This window comes from Neoarius graeffei, chromosome 16, assembly GCF_027579695.1.
Source record: "Neoarius graeffei isolate fNeoGra1 chromosome 16, fNeoGra1.pri, whole genome shotgun sequence".
Taxonomy (NCBI): Eukaryota; Metazoa; Chordata; class Actinopteri; order Siluriformes; family Ariidae; genus Neoarius; species Neoarius graeffei.
The window spans coordinates 45,236,554-45,261,082 of record NC_083584.1 but is presented as its reverse complement, the minus strand read 5'-3'; the positions used below and the strand labels follow the sequence as shown (position 1 = coordinate 45,261,082).

Below are 24,529 nucleotides of genomic sequence, written 5' to 3'. Positions count from 1 at the left end.
ATACTCACCTGACGTTTATAGTGCTGCCTGTTGCCATGGGAGGCTTCAGAGTGATGTATTACTCGGAGGTCCTGTGTGTTGAAAGAGAATCGTGCTCCTGAGTGCTGTGCAGATGAATTAGACTGCATTATTCAGAACTATCCATTCTTTACTGTGTCTTTTGGAGAAGTGATTTATGTAAGAAAATTATACTGAACGAACAAAAGGACAAGCCATGCTTCCCTCTCTTTTCATAGAGCAGGTCATTACGCAGTATTAAGCATGCTCCACTGAATGCCTTCTTCTGCTTGACATCTATTGATTTCCAGATGAAATAAAGAACGGCAATATGTGAGAGCATATGCCCAAATTGAGCTTTTCAAAATACAGCTCAAATTAAAAGTGGACAAGCGCTGATGTTTTTTGCCAGTCACTGCTATTGGCTTAATTTTTCTGGAGCGCTGCCAAGAAGTCGATTTTTAAGATGCATAAAGATGATGAAGGATAATCTAGCATGAGTTATGCTTTTATGAGAGTATGCCAGTTTAATAGGCAACCCGTTGCAGACACTGCGTGCCGACGCCAGCAAGTGTGAGCAAGCAATTGATGGCCCTCTCGCTGTATCTTTCTCACTCTCTCTCGTTTCTCTCTGGCAGCCTCTGCCGGAGACCGAGTATAACGGGAACCCAGAGAGCATGGGCTACAGGATACGGGTGTGGCGTGCTGATCAGCGAGGTGACGCCAGCACTAAGATGGTGAATGACAGGTTGGAGAGAGAGATCACATTGGAGGGCTTAGAAGAGTGGACCGAGTACCTGTTCCAGATCCAGGCTTTCAACTCCATCGGCCCTGGACCCTGGAGTGAGCCCGTAAAGGGACGTACACGTGAGTCAGGTAATGAAACTCAATCACAAACCTGAACACACACACACGATGGCATCATCATCTGCCAAACAAAACACACACGTTTTTGTTTTCATCTGGCACATCTTCAGCAGAGATGTCTTTTTGACTGAATACAGCTTTCCCAGTGCTTCACATAAGGAGCATCTGGAAATGTTCATTCTCTTGTTAATCACTCTTCTGCATATGAACAGGTGCCGGTTCAATTTCATTCTGCTGATGCTATCATTGACATGGTCTTCTGCCTTGTCTCGGCATAACAGGATTTTTTTTTTTTTTCTTGGTTGTTGTTGTTCCAGCAGCATGGGTACAGCATGCCTCTGGTGGCAAAAAAAAAAGCAAAACGCTTTAATAAAACAGCAGAGAATAATGCTTGGTTAACAGTAATTGCAAAATCACATGCGTTTGAAGTAGCCAATCTCTAATGGGTGCCTGGCTGCTTGATGAATTCTGGCTACCACTAAGTGTTTGTCAATCTGTTGGTGGTGTTTGCTCTCATTCACACAGCATCCCACATAACTTTGTCTGCTCACAACACACACATGCACATACTAATGAGATTTCCAGCTACCCTTTCCCCTATTATTGCTGATAGTGTAGCATCTAATCTGGTCTATTTGCCACACAGCAAGCAGACGTAGAGGATGTTTGTTTTGTTTGATTGCGCAGTGCCATCTGGAGCACCGGAGAACGTGACAGCCGAGGCCATGAGCTCTACACGCATGCTGGTGACATGGGGACCTGTTCCAGAGCCGCAGCAGAACGGCAACATCCTTGGATATAAGGTAGTGATTGAAAACGTCAAACCGTTAATCCGTGATCAAGTCCTTTACCTGGAAGGGATACTGGAAGGTCAAGGGGAAAAAAATCCTGAATATATTTGGAAGTCTGCAGGTCTACTGCATAAATGTTTTTCACTTGGTAAAAGCTTGACTTTTACGCATGATCACGCCCTCCTTGGTCCTTAGATCATACTCCATATGATGAAATTGCATGTAAGAGCCGAATCGTTTCTCCCTTTGAGAAGTCCTTGTGCTTTCGTATTTCGAGCAATTCAGCAAGTCGCTGCTGTTTTGTAACTCCAGCTGGACCGTCGTAATATATATTTTTTCAATTTGAGCTGAGAGAGGTCAACTCATTTTGCTTGCCATGTTCAAACATTTCCTCGTATCTGAGTGATTTTAAAATGGAATAAAAACAAATACACAACAAGTAATCCACAGTGGACATTAGAATAAGAATGTATGTTTGATTTGTCTGTGCACGGTGCAGGTTTCTGACCTCCCTGGGTATTTTGAATGTTCCATTTGCCTTCAAAACTTTATTACAAACACAAAGTTGGAGTTGGGGAGTTGGGGCTCGATGGCAAAAAAGAAAAATACTTCTGAATTTTTTTTGTAGCATTGTCAAGAACTACATTTAACCCAATTTTAACTATCTTGTCTTTAAAGGTCCCATGGCATGAAATTTTCACTTTCTGAGTTTTTTTAACGTTAAAATGAGTTCCTCTGACCTTCTTAAGTCACCCCAGTGGCTAGAAATTTCATAATGTGTAAACCAAACTATGCCCAACATTTGAGAATGGCGCGTCAAAACGGCGCGTTGATAAGCTCTTCCTTTACTACGTCAGCAAGGGAGATGATCCCCACGCCCCCCCTCTGGATTCCCACCCACTGTATGGATTGCCCCGCCCAGTTGTAGTGAGGAGACCATAGAGGGAGGACACAACAACATGGCATCACCTAAGCGAGCGAAACATGGAAATTGCGCTGTACATGGATGTGACAACACAGAAAGGAGTCTGTTTTTACTGCCGACGGGAGAGCCCCTGAAGACGCAGTGGCTTAATTTTATTTACTTGAATAATACACCGTCGAGTCTACCTAAGACTGTGTATGTTTGTCGGAAGCATTTTCCTGAGGAATGTTTCCACAACTTGGGACAGTACAGGGCAGGTTTTGCACATCAGCTGTCACTGAAGCCTGGGTCCGTACCAAGCATCCCTGCCGCATCAGCCACAAACACCGAACAAGTAGGTGTATAACTGGTCGTTTTGCCGTGTTTTAAAATCAGTGTGTTAGCCTAGCAATGGCTACATTAGCTGTGCAGCTAACCGCTTCCTGCAGTTGGCCAGGTAATCTGCGCTACAAAACTAAAGAGCATGCAGCATGCTCTGTTAAACTGAGTTTAGTCTGGAAATTGACTGTAACTTATGAGCTTATGTTTGACTATTGCTCCGCAATGCATGTCTTCTGTTGGATAAGCGATATGTTGCTGTAGTTGCTGCTTCTATCCTCTTTGGTTATGGAGTGCGTGTTCAAGCCTAGGGTATTATACGTTCGTAAACTACCACTCCGAACACTCACTCTCTGTTCTCTGTGTCACGTTGAGTTTACGAAAGGAGTCCGAGGGAGAACGGGGTTTTGTCTTAGCAGCGTGGCTACAGGCGCTGATAGCAGCGAGTATGTGTGTGCGCAGCTTGGTCAAACCCCTCCCCCTCCCCCCATGGCCCGCCCCCACCCTCTACCCTTCCCCGCCTCCTGCTTCTCATTAGCAAAACGACGCACTGGGAAAAGCGCTGAAATGGGGCTTTCTCCCAGGAGGCTATATTTACGTGCCGAGGGTTCATTTCGAGAAAGGCTGCGGATATAACATCCGGAAGCCTCCACGAGCCCGGTTAAAGCATCAACAAACCACCATGCCATGGGACCTTTAATTATGAATTATTATACATTATTTATTATCGACTTTTTCAAAGTAAATGTGCGGTGTAGCTTTTTCTGCTGTCTCTTGGGCATGAACTGGGCAATAAATGCCCTCCAGTTATGTATGGAAGGACAAATATGTGTGGATGGAGCAGCTACTACATGAACCCTGATGCTCAGAACATCTGTCTAAAGCCAATATTAATTCAGACAAATGGAAAATGAAGGCTTCACCTGGGAAAATATGGGGCCTGCTGATCTCAGTATCCAACTGAGATTCCAGTCACTGAAGTGACCTGAATGATTTTGGTGTTTGTGTTTGTCCAGGTGCTGTACCGAGAAAAAGACTCGGGTACGGAGCCACAGGTGCAGCTGGTGAAGGGGAATCTAACACAGTCAGTGTTACTGCGGAACCTGTGCAAGTATGTGCAGTACGAAATCCAGGTCCTGGCCTTCACACGCATTGGAGATGGCCAGCTCAGCATCCCTCCTGTCCTGGAAAGGACTAAAGATGATGGTACGCAATATTTCCCAAAAATGAATTATTCCCATAAGCATTAATAAAGGAACCAATTATTATTACCAATTACACATAGCAAGACCTACATTTTAGGTGAACATGATTAACTTGGCAATGAATGTATCTTAAAAAAAAAAAAGCCCACTGTGTGAGTATGTGAGTGTGTATTCACACAGAATAAAGTTAACTTCAGAGGAATAGATTCATCTGTTAGAGCCTGTTTTAGGAGGAAGGTTTCAGTGTCACTGTGGAGATTAAAAGCGGCTTTGACATGTTCTTGATTACTAGAGCAGGAGCTGAGCGTTATGACTCATCGGCCTAAGACTTTTATGTGCGCACTCCTTGACCAACCGCTCTCACGTTTTATGAGATGTCAGATGTCTTGCGTTTTATGAGGCATCTCGTACTCGTTGTACCAGAAGTGGTCAGACTGAAACAGCTTTAGCTTTAATAAAGTGGAAGACTTGGGGGGGGGGGAGAGATATTAAATAAATCCCTGTCACTAATAGTTCTGCAGTGTACTGACAGAATCTGTGTTTTTCATATGTAGCGTAAGCATGTGCCGTGACAGCAAGTTGTTTCTTTCACTGTGCTGCTTCATGGGGCGCATTCTCTGGATTTATATATACATTCGTTCACTGTTTCTCACTGCTCTGAAATTGCCTTTTAGGGCTAGACTCAGTTATGCTGTTATACATCTGTTAAATAAAAACATCAATGTTTCAACAATCACTGCTGATTTTAGCCAAGGTGGTTTGGGAAGGTTTATGGTATGGACTGAAATATGAAACTAACTGTGAACCAGTAGTGTAAATCTGCACAGTGAAAGCTTCCAAATGGGAGGTGTGCTGGTTTGCCATCTATTACAAATAATGGTCATTGAGTCAGTCAGGATTTCCCAAACAACATCACCGCAGAAACTAATCCACAGCACATCCAGGCTTACGTATACACACACTGGGGAGCTGTAGAGTGGTTGTGAGAGGCATTTTATTTCAGGCGTGGTGTGGTGAAGAAGCTATCTGTGAGTTTGCCTATCTTAATCTGTGTGTGTGTGTGTGTGTGTATATATATTAGTGCTGTCAAGCGATTAAAATATTTAATCGCGATTAATGTCACGACTGTCATAGTTAACTCGCGATTAATCGCAATTTAATCTCACATTTTTGTCACATGAAAAACCATTGTAATTCTCTTATCAGCATAAAAAAGTGAATGGGCTTGCTTTGTACCAATGTTTTTTTTTTTTTTATTGCAGAGCATAACACGTCTTGTCACAGCCACTGACATCCATAACTTCCATATTAGATGAGAAAACCAAGGGATGAAAAGTAAAGTGCATATCACTGTGAAAATAAAAAAATGTTTTATTTTACTCTTCATTAGTTTCTTTTGAAGAGAAGTATTTGCCATAAAAGAAGAAAAAAACATAACAAAAATAAAAACATTCATCATACGTTCAAAAACGTTCATCATAGTGTGGCACTGTATTATCTAATTCTCACTGCTTATAACTCTACACCTACCCGGTGGAGATGAGCTGGGAAACTGAAGACTGAAGGAACAGTATTGAAAAGTATTTTTCCAGTCTCACCTGTGAAAGGTAATCCCATGTGATCTCGTTTGGACGGTAAACCTGTTGGTACAGTTAAACGCAGCACATGAATGAGGCATCTTTATTCTCGGCTACTGTCTAGATGCTATACCAGAGATGGTTGAAGAATCTCCACTTTGCCCCATCCAATATGGCGGCGAGGATGTTTATATGTCTATGCCTTTCTCCATCACTCACACGTACTCTTATTGAAGCAGCGCGTGACAAGCCTCAACAGGAACTACGGGTGACTCGCAGGGCCAAATTAGAATTTGCGTTAACGGCACTATTTTTTTTAATCGCGTTAAATTGAGATCACGTTAACGCGTTATCGCGTTAACTTTGACAGCACTAATATATATACACACACACACTACCGTTCAAAAGTTTGTGGTCACCCAGACAATTTTGTGTTTTCCATGAAAAGTCACACTTTTATTTACCACCATAAGTTGTAAAATGAATAGAAAATATAGTCAAGACATTTTTCTGGCCATTTTGAGCATTTAATCGACCCCACAAATGTGATGCTCCAGAAACTCAATCTGCTCAAAGGAAGGTCAGTTTTATAGCTTCTCTAAAGAGCTCAACTGTTTTCAGCTGTGCTAACATGATTGTACAAGGGTTTTCTAATCATCCATTAGCCTTCTGAGGCAATGAGCAAACACATTGTACCATTAGAACACTGGAGTGAGAATTGCTGGAAATGGGCCTCTATACACCTATGGAGATATTGCACCAAAAACCAGACGTTTGCAGCTAGAATAGTCATTTACCACATTAGCAATGTATAGAGTGGATTTCTGATTAGTTTAAAGTGATCTTCATTGAAAAGAACAGTGCTTTTCTTTCAAAAATAAGGAAATTTCAAAGTGACCACAAACTTTTGAACGGTAGTGTACAACCCCGATTCCAAAAAAGTTGGGACAAAGTACAAATTGTAAATAAAAACGGAATGCAATAATTTACAAATCTCAAAAACTGATATTGTATTCACAATAGAACATAGACAACATATCAAATGTCGAAAGTGAGACATTTTGAAATTTCATGCCAAATATTGGCTCATTTGAAATTTCATGACAGCAACACATCTCAAAAAAGTTGGGACAGGGGCAATAAGAGGCTGGAAAAGTTAAAGGTACAAAAAAGGAACAGCTGGAGGACCAAATTGCAACTCATTAGGTCAATTGGCAATAGGTCATTAACATGACTGGGTATAAAAAGAGCATCTTGGAGTGGCAGTGGCTCTCAGAAGTAAAGATGGGAAGAGGATCACCAATCCCCCTAATTCTGCACCGACAAATAGTGGAGCAATATCAGAAAGGAGTTCGACAGTGTAAAATTGCAAAGAGTTTGAACATATCATCATCTACAGTGCATAAGATCATCAAAAGATTCAGAGAATCTGGAAGAATCTCTGTGCGTAAGGGTCAAGGCCGGAAAACCATACTGGGTGCCCGTGATCTTCAGGCCCTTAGACGGCACTGCATCACATACAGGCATGCTTCTGTATTGGAAATCGCAAAATGGGCTCAGGAATATTTCCAGAGAACATTATCTGTGAGCACAATTCACCGTGCCATCCGCTGTTGCCAGCTAAAACTCTATAGTTCAAAGAAGAAGCCGTATCTAAACATGATCCAGAAGCGCAGACGTCTTCTCTGGGCCAAGGCTCATTTAAAATGGACTGTGGCAAAGTGGAAAACTGTTCTGTGGTCAGACGAATCAAAATTTGAAGTTCTTTATGGAAATCAGGGACGCCGTGTCATTCGGACTAAAGAGGAGAAGGACGACCCAAGTTGTTATCAGCGCTCAGTTCAGAAGCCTGCATCTCTGATGGTATGGGGTTGCATTAGTGCGTGTGGCATGGGCAGCTTACACATCTGGAAAGACACCATCAATGCTGAAAGGTATATCCCGGTTCTAGAGCAACATATGCTCCCATCCAGACGACGTCTCTTTCAGGGAAGACCTTGCATTTTCCAACATGACAATGCCAAACCACATACTGCATCAATTACAGCATCATGGCTGCGTAGAAGAAGGGTCCGGGTACTGAACTGGCCAGCCTGCAGTCCAGATCTTTCACCCATAGAAAACATTTGGCGCGTCATAAAACGGAAGATACGACAAAAAAGACCTAAGACAGTTGAGCAACTAGAATCCTACATTAGACAAGAATGGGTTAACATTCCTCTCCCTAAACTTGAGCAACTTGTCTCCTCAGTCCCCAGACGTTTACAGACCGTTGTAAAGAGAAAAGGGGATGTCTCACAGTGGTAAACATGGCCTTGTCCCAACTTTTTTGAGATGTGTTGTTGTCACGAAATTTAAAATCACCTAATTTTTCTCTTTAAATGATACATTTTCTCAGTTTAAACATTTGATATGTCATCTATGTTCTATTCTGAATAAAATATGGAATTTTGAAACTTCCACATCATTGCATTCCGTTTTTATTTACAATTTGTACTTTGTCCCAACTTTTTTGGAATCGGGGTTGTATATACACACATACATACACACATACATGCACACACTGATCAGCCAATCCCACAGAAGAACTTTTGTAGCACAAACTGCTCAGCATTAACTTTTTCAGCAGTTTGTGCTACAGTAGCTCTTCTGTGGGATTGGACCATATGGGCTACCCTTTATGCCCCATGCAAATCAGTGAGTCTTCGACACCCATGACCTTGTTGCTGGTTCACCAGTTGTCCTTCCTTGGACCACTTTTGTTAGGTACTAATCACTGCATACCGGGAACACCCCACAAGATGTGCCGTTTTGGAGATGCTCAGACCCAGTCATTTAGCCATCACAATCTGGCCCTTGTCAAAGTCACTCAGATCCTGACATTTGCCCATTTTTCCTGCATCCAACACATCAACTTCAAGAACTGACTGTTCTCTTGCTGCCTAATACTCATATGTCCCACCCCTTTGACTGAAATAATTAAGTTATTCCACGAAATCAAGTCGTACATGAGAATCATGTATGACACAATTGAGTGGAATAACTGTTTTATTCTATCCACATTCACTAGCTTTTAAGAAACAGAGCGTTTTTATTTTTTGCAAATTCGATAAATCAAAACTTTATACAAAACCTCCAACAAAATAATTTATGCTTAGAATGTAAACAAACCGGTGAAATAACAGGAGCAATTTGTGAAAAATGCTATAATAATAATAATTCTTGAAAAATAAAAAAGATACATTCTTACCACCAAATACTTTCATTCCATGTTTTGTTGCGCTTTTTTTTTTTGTATTTTGGGGGGTTTTGTTCTCAAGTAGAGTTTTTATTTCGTCCTTGGTTGGTTCAGTATGCTCCACCATTTTGTTTTTCTCTACTCACGGTATATGAGCTGATAGCCTAGTAGTAGATTAGCCAATCAGAGGACGCAGTTGCTCATATCCAGTGAATGTGGATAGAATAATCAATGTTATTCACTTCACCTGTCAGCAGTCATAATGTTATGGCTGATTGGTGTATATAGCTACACTTAATTTAATCAAACACTTATACTCTAAAATGTAGGGCACTGCATGTAAATAAACCACTTTGTATATTAGAATTTAAATATTCCTTTTCGGAATAAGAGGTAATGGGGTGGTGTAGCATTTTACCAAGCCAGCGCTATAATATTTAGTGGAGCAGTTTTAAATGCAGCTGGGTCACGTTAATAGAGTAGCTCTCTAAATGTGAAGTAAATAAATGAAATAAATCTGAAAATGGTGGCAGCACAGTGGTACAGCATGTAGCTTTGCCACCTCACAGCTCCAAGCTTTGATCCTGAGCTTGGGTTACTATCTTTATGGAATTTTTTTTTTCTCGTGTTTGGATGTGTTTCCTCCAGGTTCTCCAGTTTCCTTCGACAATACTTCCCAAAAACATTCTAGTAGTTGGGTTAGCTCCTTTAAATTGCCCCTGGACATGAATGAGTGTGTAAATGGTGTCCTGTGGTGGACTGGCATTCCATCCATCCATCTATCCATCCCATCCATTGTCACGGATGAGGTCTGTGTAGCGCCAGTCATGTATGGCCATACGTGGTGGCAAGGTTCCATTGTTGAAGTAAGCCAGATGGTGTTCCGTCTCCCGGCTGTTGTACCCATGTCTGTCTTGGATGTCCAAGTGGCTTCTTCCAGCCTGGCAGGGGATATCTTTCGGTTTTGCATGCAGCTACTGCGGCACCATGAGCTGAAATGGTGGTACCTATGCATGCTATGTGGCCAGAGAGAGAGAGAAAGAGAGAGAGGCGACAACAATGGATGGAATCCTTAATCGGTTCCAGACCAGTGCAGGAAACCACCTCCAAATTCTGCACATGATGAAACCAGCAGGTCCGGAGTATTGTTGCTGGCACCATAGGTGGAGTGGCTCGAGCCTCTGTAATTCTCAGGATAGTGTGGTCCAGGTTTCTGAGCCATAGAGCAGGATTGACAGTATGCAGGTTTGATAGGTTGTAATCCTGACATCCCATCCAGGGTGTAACCCTGCCTCATTATTTAATCCTGATAAACTTTAATCTTTAATCACATTAATTGCCTTTAGTCATAAATAGTTGGTTGGTTTAAACTTTTTGGCAGTAGGTATGTTGGCATTCTTAACTAGAGCACATTTCATCTACCCCCTGCTTGCTAGGCCTATCATACCTTCCCAGCCAAACAAGCATTCACACACATGTTCATATCTATGGGCAATTTAGAGTGGCCAGTTAACCTAACTGCATGTCTTTGGACTGTGGGGGAAACCGGAGCACCACCGTGCCGCTGGATTGACCAGCACTTACCGGAGACAAAAAATTAATTAAATATGAATATAAAATAAATGTCTCTCTTCACACTTCAGGGCAAGAAGTGACCCGGACATGCCGTCCCAACACTTCTGTTTTATGAAAGAAAGAGCAAGGCCTAAGTAACAAGCCAATGTCTGTCCTCACTCAATGTTGCTGACAATTATCTTTCTTTGCCTGTTAATCCTCCCCAGAACAAGTCTCATTAAACTATGATGTAAAATATAGCATACATGCAAATGCAGTCCTGCCTTTGCAGTATTTAGAGACATTGCAGAAAGTCCATATTTTATCACTGCTGGAATGCAGTTGCTGGGCCCCTGTTCACTTGCTAGGTCAAACACCCTGTAATTAAGTTTTATCAGGCCATATCAGCAAAAAGTGATGGCAAACTGGACATCCATCCATTCTCAAATCTGTTAATCAGATTAGGAGCAGAGTCATTAGTGAGTTCATGGGAAGTAAAGATGGGTCAAAAGGGCTTTTATTAGCAGCACTTCATTTTGAAACGGCTACATGGACGATTTTCTAATTATAGAGTAATGTATTTTTTATGACTTGTGCATAAACAACACTCAGACTCAGTTTAGTCTAATGTCTGGAACACCCACCAGCAGCACAGAGCAGCTGATAGCAGGATGATGAATGCAAGCAACACATAGTGGCAAGAAGAGAAGCATCAAGAGAGCTCACTATACAAATACAGCTTCTCGCCTGTGTGTGTGAGTGTGTGTGAATGCACGTCCATATGGCTTCTCGTATCATGATGGCAAAAAAAGCAATACAAATCAAATTTGTGTTGGATGTGTTAGATTTATAAGTGTGATGACTGCCAGGAAGTGAAATACAGAGCCTGCCTAACCAACCATTACAGCTCAACAAATCCATAGAGAAGTAAACAAATGGTCCAGAAGAAGGCACAGTTTTGAGAGATTTTGATATATAGTACCAGTCAAAAGTTTGGACACACCTACTCATTCATAGCAGAGCTCCTCCACAAAGTACACGCACAGAGTGGAGCCCCATACTTATGCATCGACCTGATTTTTGATGGCTTGACCATCCGACGTCCATACGTATGAATGTGTACCACCACAGGGAACCCGATCGTAAGTGCAAAGCAACATTTCTCATGATCACTTGACCACCAGATAGCGAAATTTGTATCTTTATTTATATAAAATAGGTGGATTTTTATTCAGAACTTATTTTTAATTTGGTTTTTAAAAAATAACGTGGGATTATTTACAAACACATTTTACAGAAAATATTCACGACAGTTTCATATAAAACTAGTTCAAACTGTTTTATTAGTCCACTAGCTTGTTGGACAGTTGACAGTTTCTGTTATGTAAGGGCGATAGACAGATGTAAGTGCAGGAAGAGTTTTACTGAAAACGTGCTAGCAAAGAGATTCAAAATGTAGACAAAGGCAGAGTCAAAAAACATCCGGTGAGGCACAGACAGGATATCAGAGGTAATACAATATTCACAGTCCAAAAACACAAACAGGGTCAAAACCAGAAAAGTGATACAAAATACAAGGCTTTCGCAAAGTCTGTGTTACTCAGAGTCCTTATATGTACATATGTGCTGTGATTGAGCTCTAATCAGGAACAGGTGCATGGTAATTAGTCCTAATGGCACTGTGCATGCTTTGCAATCAGCAGCTGCGCGCTCTGAGCTCCAACGCATGAAAGATGTAACCAGAAAGGTGTTTGACATGTCAAGTTTGATACTGGATGGTAACTCTATAGTAATGATGTACCGTAAAGTGAAAGTGCTGGTTTCTGCTGTCCACCAGGCACCCAGTAGAGTCACACCATAATAAATGTCATGGTGGTGTTTCTGGTGCATGGCATGCGGTGTCAAAGAAAGGAATAGATATGTATTCATAACTGTGATGTGTATCTCGTTATTGGTCTCACTGTCACAAGACAATGCAGCAATTTATTGACGTGAAATACACAACACTACAAAATTCAGTGGTCCGTATGCTATAATATTATTCTAGTCAGGTTGATTTTGTGCCCTTGTAAATATTTTGCTCATATTTTGCACATCAGGTCTTAGCCTGAGGTCCTTCAGGAGCTCAGGCTAAGATCAGGAGCTCTGCGTTCTGGCAGTGCCTAAATGTCTATATCAGGTTTTTCTGTATTTTAACTATTTTCTACATTGTAGAACAATACTGAAGACATCAAAACTATGAAATAACATACGGAACATGTATGCGATTATGTGGGAAACAAAAAAGTGTTAAAATATGTTTCGTATTTTAAATCCTTCAAAGTATCCAGCGTTTACCTTGATGACGCTTTACACACTATTAGCATCGTCTTAACCAGCTTCATGAGGTCGTCACCTGGAACGCTTTTCAATTAACAAGTGTGTCTCGTCAAAAGTTAATTAGTGGACAAGTTTCTTGCTTTCTTAATGTGTTTGAGATCAAACAGTAAATAGTAAATAATAAACGTACAGTAAATAGCCCTATTCCATAGCTGTCGTGATGCATATTATATCAAGAACCGTTCAACTAAGTAAAGAGAAATGACATCCATCATTACTTTAAGACATGAAGTGACTTTTAATTAATAAAAATAAATAAAAACCATTGAATTAGAAAGATGTCCAAACTTTTGACTGGTACTGTAGTGTTGGATGTGTACTCGAGAAGAGCAACAAGATCCCATTAGGCCTTGCTGTGTGTATTTGGCCAGTGTGTTCTGTTTTTGGCACTGTACTGCTATGTTACTGGAGTATTATCTGGTTAGTGGTGTTCAGTTTGTGGCTTTATAGGGGGTACCTTTGAAATCGAGCAGAACACATTCAAGGATCTCTTTCTAACAGGCCCTGTTTTGCTCAAATGGCAGCTTGTGTACATCAGACAAGAGCACATCAGGTCTTAGCCCGAGGTCCTTCAGCCTCATCACTTCCCACCCCTAGGCAACCCGCTTCGCTAAACCTGCACAAAATTATTTAGGGCCTGGATTCTACTAGCAAAGCCCACTGAATCTCAAGCAGAGTTTGAAAATGAAGACGCATCCATCTCTGTTTGTTTGTCTGGGTTTTCTTTTCTTCTCTTCTCTTTTCTTTTCTCATGAGCTTTCATAGAAAACCATCCTGTGATGAGAAACCATCCTGTCACTGATCTCGTTGAACCACTGCAGTTTGCCTGGCATCCTCAGGCGAGCGTACTGTAACTCTATCTGCATATAAACACACGCGGAGATAATAAGCTCTCCGAGACGTAGAGCAGAAGATTCATTCATCTCTCATTGAAGTCACTGGTGGATTTATTGTACAACAGTCACTTAAAAGTGGTCTGGGCAGCTTTGAAAATTTTTTTTTCCTTTTTCATTTGTGACACTTTGTAATCTATATTTATACACATTTATTTTTCATACCTTTGTTAAGGAAGGATCAGAGAGACTGAAGCAAGCATTGGGTTTACACATGAATTATAGTTTCTCACGTCAATAAGACAGACTAGTTCCAGTTATATTGTACTGACATTTAATTTCTTCATCTCTGTATGTTGCTTTTAGTTCCAGGCCCACCCATGAAACTGGTGTTCCCCGAGGTGCGTCTGACGGAGCTCAGGGTGGTCTGGCAGCCTCCAGTAGACCCAAACGGCATCATTATGGGTAAGAGAACACTGATCCTGAGATAATAGTAGAAATCGTAGTGTTTTCTTCTAAACCTGAGGATCGCTTTTTTTTTGTTGAGGAAAATCACAACTGCACCTGGGGAAGCCGTAATCTTCATGAGCCATCTGCTCCATGTTTTCTAATGTGAAGCCTGAGCTTGTTGTTCCTCACCTTACCTGAGTGAGAGCCTACTAGGATTTTGGTCTCCAGCTGAGTCTCATCTGGCTTGAAATGTTGCAAACTCAGTGCACCTGAGATAAAAACCACATCTGTATGGTTAAGGAGTAGGAGACTGAGAGGAAGGCAAACACTGCTTTAATAAGATTATACTGATTAACACGTCATAGTGAATGAAGCTCAGGATCGTCAGCTGGCTGATTGCACCACTGCTACAAAAACAAGGCTGACTTAAGTCTCTCATGCTGCTCAAAATCATCAAACAAAATCGCAAAACTTTATTGGTATGCACAAGCACGGTGGCAAAAAAAAATAAAAAATAGTGATTGGCCCGTATATGAGTCTTGTTTTGTTTTTCTTCAAACCGCTGACATTGCTTTAAGTCATATGGGTTTGTTTTATTCATAGCCAGTCTTATATGTAATCCAATTTCAGACAGGCATCAAAAAACGTGCTCTGTGAAAAATCCACCAGGCTAAAAAACCCGAGCAAACAGGCATTGCTGGGAGTTTGCCTTTTGAATTTGCAGCAGTGAGAATAATCCTGCTTAAATCTGTCCTTTGCTTGCTCTCTCCACAACCCTACTCTCATCTGAGCACTCCCTGACCTGAGAAACCTTAACTGTAGGTTTCACGCAGGCTCGCATTAAGCCTCGATGTAGAAGCGGAACAAATTCCTTCGCTGTGAACCCTTGTTAATTACCTGTCTACCGTTCTTAAAAAAAGCAGTGCTGCACAAGGAACCTGTTTGAATTCTTTGTGCTCTCACAGAATCGTACTTCAGATGATGTACAGTCAGTCGAGGAAACTTTGGCGAGACCTCATTTAACGCTCAGCCTGTAATTTGCCACCAGTGTTACAGTACACATGAATTGAACTTCCATGGTGGTGTTGAGGTTGTGACATGGTTTTTATGGAAGTGCTTGGGATCAGAGTGGAGTAGTGGACTAGCGCAGAGATGCTGTGACCTTTGCAGAGGCACTGCTATTGGAACAAAACATGTTAGGCTCAGAAATGACTGTCCAAAGATTTCTGCTCGACTGAAACTACCACACAGACCTTTGGCAGTACTGATTTTATCCTGAGGCAAAGCAAAACTCAGCTCGGTCTGTTTCAATGCATCATCATGTTGTGGAAAACAGAACTTGGCACAAACATATTGAAGGCATTTACAGTGGTGCTTGAAAGTCTGTGAACCCTTTATAATTTTCTATATTTCTGCATAAATATGACCTAAAACATCAGATTTTCACACAAGTCCTAAAAGTAGATAAAGAGAACCCAGTTAAACAAATGAGACAAAAAATATTATACTTGGTCATTTATTTATTGAGGGAAATGATCCAATATTACATATCAGTGAATGGCAAAAGTATGTGAACCTTTGCTTTCAGTATCTGGTGTGACCCCCTTGTGCAGCAATAACTGCAAATAAACGTTTCCGGTAACTGTTGATCAGTCCTGCACACCGGCTTGGAGGAATTTTAGCCCGTTCCTCTGTACAGAACAGCTTCAACTCTGGGATGTTGGTGGGTTTCCTCACATGAACTGCTCGCTTCAGGTCCTTCCACAACATTTCGATTGGATTAAGGTCAGGACTTTGACTTGGCCATTCCAAAACATTAACTTTATTCTTCTGTAACCATTCTTTGGTAGAATGACTTGTGTGCTTAGGGTCGTTGTCTTGCTGCATGACCCACCTTCTCTTGAGATTCAGTTTGTGGACAGAGGTCCTGAAATTTTCCTTTAGAATTCGCTGGTATAATTTAGAATTCATTGTTCCATCAATGATGGCAAGCCGTCCTGGCCCAGATGCAGCAAAACAGGCCCAAACCATGATACTACCACTACCATGTTTCACAGATGGGATAAGGTTCTTGTGCTGGAATGCAGTGTTTTCCTTTCTCCAAACATAACACTTCTCATTTAAACCAAAAAGTTCTATTTTGGTCTCATCCGTCCACAAAACATTTTTCCAATAGCCTTCTGGCTTGTCCACGTGATCTTTAGCAAACTACAGACGAGCAGCAATGTTATTTTTGGAGAGCAGTGGCTTTCTCCTTGCAACCCTGCCATGCACACCGTTGTTGTTCAGTGTTCTCCTGATGGTGGACTCATGAACATTAACATTAGCCAATGTGAGAGAGGCCTTCAGTTGCTTAGAAGTTACCCTGTGGTCCTTTGTGACCTCGCCGACTATTACATGCCTTGTTCTTGGAGTGATCTTTGTTGGTTGACCACTCCTGGGGAGGGTAACAATGGTCTTGAATTTCCTCCATTTGTACACAATCTGTCTGACTGTGGATTGGTGGAGTCCAAACTCTTTAGAGATGGTTTCGTAACCTTTTCCCGCCTGATGAGCATCAACAACGCTTTTTCTGAGGTCCTCAGAAATCTCCTTTTTTCGTGCCATGATACATTTCCACAAACATGTGTTGTGAAGATCAGACTTTGATAGATCCCTGTTCTTTAAATAAAACAGGGTGCCCACTCACACCTGATTGTCATCCCGTTGATTGAAAACACCTGACTCTAATTTCACCTTCAAATTAACTGCTAATCCTAGAGGTTCACATACTTTTGCCACTCACAGATATGTAATATTGGATCATCTCATCTCATCTCATCTCATTATCTCTAGCCGCTTTATCCTTCTACAGGGTCGCAGGCAAGCTGGAGCCTATCCCAGCTGACTACGGGCGAAAGGCGGGGTACACCCTGGACAAGTCGCCAGGTCATCACAGGGCTGACACATAGACACAGACAACCATTCACACTCACATTCACACCTACGGTCAATTTAGAGTCACCAGTTAACCTAACCTGCATGTCTTTGGACTGTGGGGGAAACCGGAGCACCCGGAGGAAACCCACGCGGACACAGGGAGAACATGCAAACTCCACACAGAAAGGCCCTCGCCGGCCCCGGGGCTCGAACCCAGGACCTTCTTGCTGTGAGGCGACAGCGCTAACCACTACACCACCGTGCCGCCCCAATATTGGATCATTTTCCTCAATAAATAAATGACCAAGTATAATATTTTTGTCTCATTTGTTTAACTGGGTTCTCTTTATCTACTTTTAGGACTTGTGTGAAACTCTGATGATGCTTTAGGTCATATTTATGCAGAAATATAGAAAATTCTAAGGGGTTCACAAACTTTCAAGCAGCACTGTATGCATCAGTGTGCATGCGTATAGCGGGGAGATGCTATGGATGCTATTTTTCAGAGCCCTTCATGCCTGGAGTGGACTGTAGGATGAAATACCAGTCCAAGAGTACTGCATGCTGTACAGTGTGAGATGGTCTACCTTATTAGTGTGCAGCCAAAGGGGCAAAGCACAGAACAAACACACGGCATGATCGATGTAATAATGTTTCATCTTTGACTCAGTCAGAGTCGGCCCACGCGTTCGGATCCGCAGAGTTTCCCAGTAATGTTAGCATTTGTTTGTTACACTTGTCGCTCCTCCTGACGCTGCACAGATGGGAGATTGAAGAATAATGCGACTAGCCATGCCTTCCTTCTGTAGCTCTCAGCTGGAAAACAAAGACTGTTCAAACCCTCCATTTAGCAATCACAAAGCCCCCATTTAAATATTATTAGATTGCATTAAACATTAAAGCACAGTATGAACAAAGTAATAAGCAAACATTTTGTACAACAGTACAGCATTTGTGCTGACTGTGAACTGTGTGTATGGGTTTTGTGGTTTTTATTTATTTATTTATTTATTTATTTATTTTTATACCGATTAGGAAAGGCTGACAAAAGGAAAGTGTGTTTCATTTGAAGTTAGTGATAGCAGAGCAGATTCTCCAGTACAGCGAGAGCCTTTTGAAAGTCATTCATCATCCAAAGTGTCATACAGTACCATTGTGGGTGTTTCTGAAAGCAGGTTTTACTTTCAAACAGTTGTGTGTTTGATGAGGAAATTATTATATATTTTTTTTCCTCTGCTTTTGTTCTTTATCTTCTCTGAGTTTTTGACTGAGATGTTTTGAGCATCTGTTTTAATTGTTTGGTGTGTTTTTTTTTTTTTTTTCAGTTGTTCAATGTAGACCCAGCAACATTTATTCCAAGTATTTCAGACCGAGCGTTTATATCCTCATGCTGCCTGCTTTTTTAGGGTATCAGGTAGCATACCGGCTGGATTCTGGAGATCCAAATAAGTTCACCACGGTGGAAGTGGGCGCAGACACCACACAGTTCACGGCTAGCGGTTTGCTCCCTGAGTCTGCTTACATCTTCCGCATTTCAGCCAAGACCCAGCAGGGCTGGGGTACAGCCGCACAAGCTGTGGTCATCACTACAGAGATCAGAGGTGATTCTCCTTCTCTATGACCTCTCTCTCTCTCTCTCTCTCTCTCACACACACACTATACAGTAGCCATCAATCTTTAGAGGCTGCTTTATTTTCTGCCCTTGACAGGGTCACAGTGCTCATACCGTATCACCCTTAGAAATACTAGCCATTGAGCCAAGTTAATTTGTTCTCTTTTGCCAAATAGGACACTGTTTGAGTTCATCTTTTGAAAGACCTTGCAGTTAAGTTTTTTTAATCAGATTAATGACTAAATGTAATCTAGATGGAGGAAATCTTGGTTCTGCCATAGCGTAATGGTTTCTTTCTTCATTTTGGAAAAAGCTTTTTAAAGAAATGTGGAAGGTCCTTTCAGGCTTTTATAGATCTGGCCTGTTTAAAGAAATATCAGGGGAAGGCGATGTGATCAGTGATGCAGGAACTGGATGATGCTTTTTTTTTCTTTTGCATGATCTGCATCTTTAATAGTGATCAATATTGCCCACCTTTAAATAAACAATTATGCCTGTGTGCATCGATTCGGAGCATTAAAATTGATGGGGCCGGTGTATTGTACTGCTCCAGAGGCAGGCCACTTACTGATGCAGTGTGATTAAGACTAGTCAGCGAGACTGGTCTGACCTCTGCACTCCTGCTCATCTCTCTCTCTCTCTCTCTCTCTCTCTCTCTCTCTCTCACTCTCAGAGCGGCCCCAGCCTCCACTGCAGCTCAGTGCACCCCAGGACCAGGTTCAGTCACGCCAGCTCAAGTTGGAGTGGGTGCCAGGAGGAGATGGATCTTCACCAGTTCGCTATTTCACATTACAGCTACGCCAACTGCCCAGTGATGACTGGATCACACACTCATCCTCCATTAGCCACAACAGCACCTCCTATGTGGTGGACCGGTGAGATTTTCTTTCCCGCTCTCTCTCTCTCTCTCTCTCTCTCTCTCTCTCTCTCTCTCACACACACACAGTTTTGTGTATACCCATACAAGCCAGCTTGAATTCCATCTGAGGTAATTGTATTTCTCTAAACTTCATAAACATTTCCTTCATGTTTCTGTCTCATTGCTTGGCCTTGCACAATCTGACAGCATGCAGTAAGAATTATTTGCCTGGAGTGTTATTAAAAGCTTAGCAGCCCTTTTCTTTTATCTCCTGTAGCGATTTATGATGCTCAGCCCCGTTTGGAAAGCAGAGACCACTCTGCATTGTTGGACGGCTGGTACACCAGCCCTGTATTTGAATTACGCTTGAGCCGCTGCTGTGATTATATGGCCAGTCAAGTGGCATTTTATATGCATTCAGAGGCCCATCTCATCTTGATTATGATGACTCCCCTCCCTCTGTTTAGGACTTTCTAACCCATCATCTCTTTATCGCCTTCTAAAGAGTTGAATAGATTATTTAGGCCTGATTTGTGGCCCGGCTCGTTTGGAGGCCTGGAGGAGGTGCATACTGTGAGGCTTTTTGAGTTACATTTCCTGTTCAGCTCAGCAGAAATGTAATACATAGGCACTTCCTGAGAACACTTCCGCATGTGGATTATTTTTTTTTTGTACTTGTTTAATTAAATATGAGTTTATACAACACAGTGATTTATAGCTTTAATTTGAACTCATTTAGAAAAGATAAGAAAAGTGGACTGTTATACCGTAGCTAAGACAAATGAACAGATATTGAATTGCAGAATTTCCTTTGATGTGAATTTAATTGTGCCTGGATATAATTACACAGATAATTGTCACAGAGGATTGTCACTTGTTTATAACAGGCACGTTAGTTATAAAGTAGTTCCCTCCAACGCCCTTAGATTTCAGTGTATTGTGTGAGCAACATCCCGTTGCACTGACGATAGTAAAGATCTGTGTCCAATGTGAGATAACTCAAGAGTTGCACACCCCTAGGCTGAAGCCCTACACTTCATACAAGCTGAGAATGATGGCGACTAATGACATCGGTGACAGCAAGTACAGCCGAGAGACCGATGCAATTACGACTTTACAAGATGGTGAGTATAGATGGAGATGTTGCTCGTGTGCCCTTTGGCGCTACCTGATACAGTATTGATTCCAATAAAAGAATTGGAGAAGAGCAGGGCAAGCCTCTTTTATCTTTCTCATAGTCTAAAAGCATGCCGTGAAGCATGGAGATCGACTGAAGTCTATTGTTCCTTTGTGACGGCTTTCTGTAAAGCACTTTGAGTTGTGTTGTAAATGTACAAAAAAGGTGCTATATCGTAAATACAACTATCTTGGGTTTGTCTGGACAGGCGGCTCGGTTCCAATTAATGGCACATTTGTAATCTGAACTGCCAAAAAAAAAAAAAATTCACTCCGACCCAATCCAAATTTGTATGCTCAGATCTGGGCTTGTGACTCAGTTTGAGCTGACCAGTCAAAATATATTATGTGCATTTTTCCCCCTTATTTGATGCCTGAAATTTGTCAAAAGAGCATCATCAGCATGAAACCAGTTCAGGGTAGGTGAGGACCTGGGCATGGAACAATAAATGTGGCCTGTCTTCTTTCTTCGTATAAAATCTCTTCTGTTTTTGTCACAGTTGTCTGTGCTGAATACTTTCAAAATAGTGAATAGATGTCCCACTTATATAAAAAACAAAATTCAATGCAGAATTTCTATGTCAGTGACTAACTTCCTTTCACCTGACCCAAACTACAGTCATTTTCAGTCCAATGTCATTTGGAACACACATTTACAGTATTCCTGACCTCAATAATGTGATTATTTAATGTGATTCTTAATGTCCTTCTGATTACGAGCAAATCTAGACTCCTTATAGCAATGCCACTGAGAAATCAGCTTATTCAGTTTGTTCTAAACAAAGTAGGATTTGGGAAAAAGGAAAAACTAGAAGGGCACTCAGTAGAGTGCATAGTTCCACCAAGCCACATATTATCAACATCAAAATCAAGTCACTTGAACCGAGGATAATACTAAAGGTGCACACCAAATTTCATCCAAATCCGTTCACTACTTTTTGCGTTACGTTGGAAATATTAAAAAAAAAATCCTGGATCCATATACACATCTGGATTTGCATCAAAATCTAATCAACTGTTCCTTGGCCCACCTTTTCTCAAAATTTCATCAAAATCTGTTTACTACTTTTTGAGTTACGTTGGTAACAGATACACAAATAAACAAACAAACACATGAAAACATAACCTCCTCCAGCACAGTTGATGGATTTACAAAAATGTATCTAAACTGAACAGAAAATTCAGCAGCTTTAAGACTCGGTCAGCGCTCTTCACTCGACTCTGCATATCTTCAGCTCATTGTTAAATAGAGAAACAAACAGCTCATTAATATACTGGCACTGTAGACTCCTGCTACACTCCTGGAGCCCCATGTATAAAATATTTGTTCAGACAAATTTGATCTAAAAATGAGCATACACTACCGTTCAAAAGTTTGGGGTCACCCAGACAATTTTGTGTTTTCCATGAAAAGTCACACTTTTATTTCCCACCATAAGTTGTAAAATGAATAGAAAATATAGTCAAGACATTTTTCTGGCCATTTTGAGCATTTAATCGACCCCACAAATGTGATGCTCCAGAAACTCAATCTGCTCAAAGGAAGGTCAGTTTTATAGCTTCTCTAAAGAGCTCAACTGTTTTCAGCTGTGCTAACATGATTGTACAAGGGTTTTCTAATCATCCATTAGCCTTCTGAGGCAATGAGCAAACACATTGTACCATTAGAACACTGGAGTGAGAGTTGCTGGAAATGGGCCTCTATACACCTATGGAGATATTGCACCAAAAACCAGACATTTGCAGCTAGAATAGTCATTTACCACATTAGCAATGTATAGAGTGGATTTCTGATTAGTTTAAAGTGATCTTCATTGAAAAGAACAGTGCTTTTCTTTCAAAAATAAGGACATTTCAAAGTGACCCCAAACTTTTGAACGGTAGTGTATGTAAAAATCCTCCTGTAAGATTTATAAAATGAGAGTTTGACATGAAAATGTGTACAAAATAATGCAGGTTTCAGTCTGACAGGAAAACTTTTCCATGTGGCCGTGTAGCAGTCGGCTGCAAAAATTACCTTTTTTTAAGTAGTAGGTTTAATGCTTCCGTTGCCATGGCAACAAATGATAGGTTATGCAAAACATGTAAATAATTTAAATAAAGGCTGCTTTATTTATTTTATTTATTTATTTATTTTGAAAGCATAGACATGCCAATTATCGAGGCCAACTTTCTACTAATTGGTTCCGTGCACATAATTTGTTGTTTATTAAAGATGGTAGATTGTAAAAGACTCAGACACTGTACTAAAGGTAAATTACACCTGCGTTAGCCTTTCTTGAGGACCTGATAATAAGCAATGAGGAGAGACACTATATGCTATACTATACACTATACAGAAAATGTACACTATAGAGCCAAAAGTATGTGGACATCTGACCATTACACCCATATGAGGGCCTTCGCCAAAGTATTGCCACATATTTTGAAGCACACAATTGTATAGAATGTCTGTGTGTGCTGTAGCATGACAATTTCCCTTCGCTGGAACTAAGAGGCCTAAACCTGTTCCAGCATGGTAATGCACATGTGCACAAAGTAAGCTCCGTGAAGACATGTTGTGTTAAGGTTGGAATGCAAGAACTTGAGTGTCCTGCACAGAGCCCTGACTTCAACCCCATTGAACACCTTTGGAATGAAGTGGAACACCGACTGCACCTCAAGCCACTCATAATCTTGTAGTTGAATGAGCACAAATCCCAACAGCCATGCTCTAAAATCTAGTGGAAAGCCTTCGTAGAAGAGTGGAAAGCAGGATTAAATCTGGAATGCGATGTTCAACAAGGACATATAGGTGCAATGGTCGGGTGTCCACATACTTTTGGCAATGCTGATTTTCTGTAATTGTGCTGTACCTGGACCTTGTGGTTTCTGTGACTTTTGAGGCATTTTTATCTGTGTGAGCATCTGTTGCTGGAAATACTGTTTATGCAAATTAATGAACTAATGGCTGGAGATGAGAAACTGGTTCACATGTGATCAGTTTGACGAAAATGTTTTGATTTATAAATAACTCTGTCGCGCATGAGTATATTCAATTGTACCCCTGTATTTATATACAGTACCAGTCAACATTTTGGACACACCTACTCTTCATAGGTTATTTCTGTATTTTGACTATTTTCTACACTGTAGAACAATACTGAAGACATCAGAACTATGAACTAACGTATGGAACATATATGTAAAGTAGCCAGCGTTTACCTTGATGATGCTTTACACACATTTGGCATTATCTTAACCAGCTTCATAAGGTAGTCACCTGGAATGCTTTTCAGTTAACAGGTGTGCCTCGTCAAAAGTTAATTAGTGCAATTTCTTGTCACCTTAATGTGTTTGAGATCAAATAGTAAATAATAAAAATACAGTAAACAGCCCGATTCCACAACTGTAGTCATCCATATTATGTCCAGAACCGCTCAACTAAGTAAAGAGAAACGACATCCATCATTACTTAAAGGAGATATGCAGAACCTTTATTTTTAAATACATTTCTGAGTGGATGGTATCTCCTTCCCTGACTCTTGTATGCTGCAAAATTGGGAATAAAAAATATGTTTTTGAGAGTTAAAATTGACCGCAAAGTTGGCATTCAAGCTGCCCCGCTGAGCCAGCCAGCCCTGAGTGCATGACGTCACAGTGGGAACCGGTGCTATAGACCAAAGCCAGACTCAGCAGGCGAGAGTGGTTGCAATGGCCTCTTCATTCGAATTTATTGGAGATTCTTCGGATTTCTCAGATAGTAATACATCTGACTGTGATGGTCCTGAAATTGGAGTGTGTGTACATGCTGCTGCTATAGAGATCTTGCAGTCACGTGACCGGAAAG

At 41.2% G+C, this 24,529-nt stretch overlaps 1 protein-coding gene across 4 annotated transcripts in view; it reads left to right on the top strand.

Annotated features, from left to right (window-relative positions):
• The window catches only part of sdk1a (sidekick cell adhesion molecule 1a), a 539,170-nt gene that overhangs the window by 455,911 nt on the left and 58,730 nt on the right, over nucleotides 1-24,529 (top strand). For all 4 annotated transcript variants that reach the window (XM_060943068.1, XM_060943067.1, XM_060943066.1 and 1 more), the window contains 7 exons: nucleotides 636-873; nucleotides 1,552-1,667; nucleotides 3,915-4,104; nucleotides 14,051-14,149; nucleotides 18,460-18,654; nucleotides 19,339-19,540; nucleotides 20,545-20,648. In XM_060943068.1, the coding sequence (XP_060799051.1) occupies nucleotides 636-873; nucleotides 1,552-1,667; nucleotides 3,915-4,104; nucleotides 14,051-14,149; nucleotides 18,460-18,654; nucleotides 19,339-19,540; nucleotides 20,545-20,648 (1,144 nt within the window). The remainder of the gene's footprint in view (nucleotides 1-635; nucleotides 874-1,551; nucleotides 1,668-3,914; nucleotides 4,105-14,050; nucleotides 14,150-18,459; nucleotides 18,655-19,338; nucleotides 19,541-20,544; nucleotides 20,649-24,529) is intronic.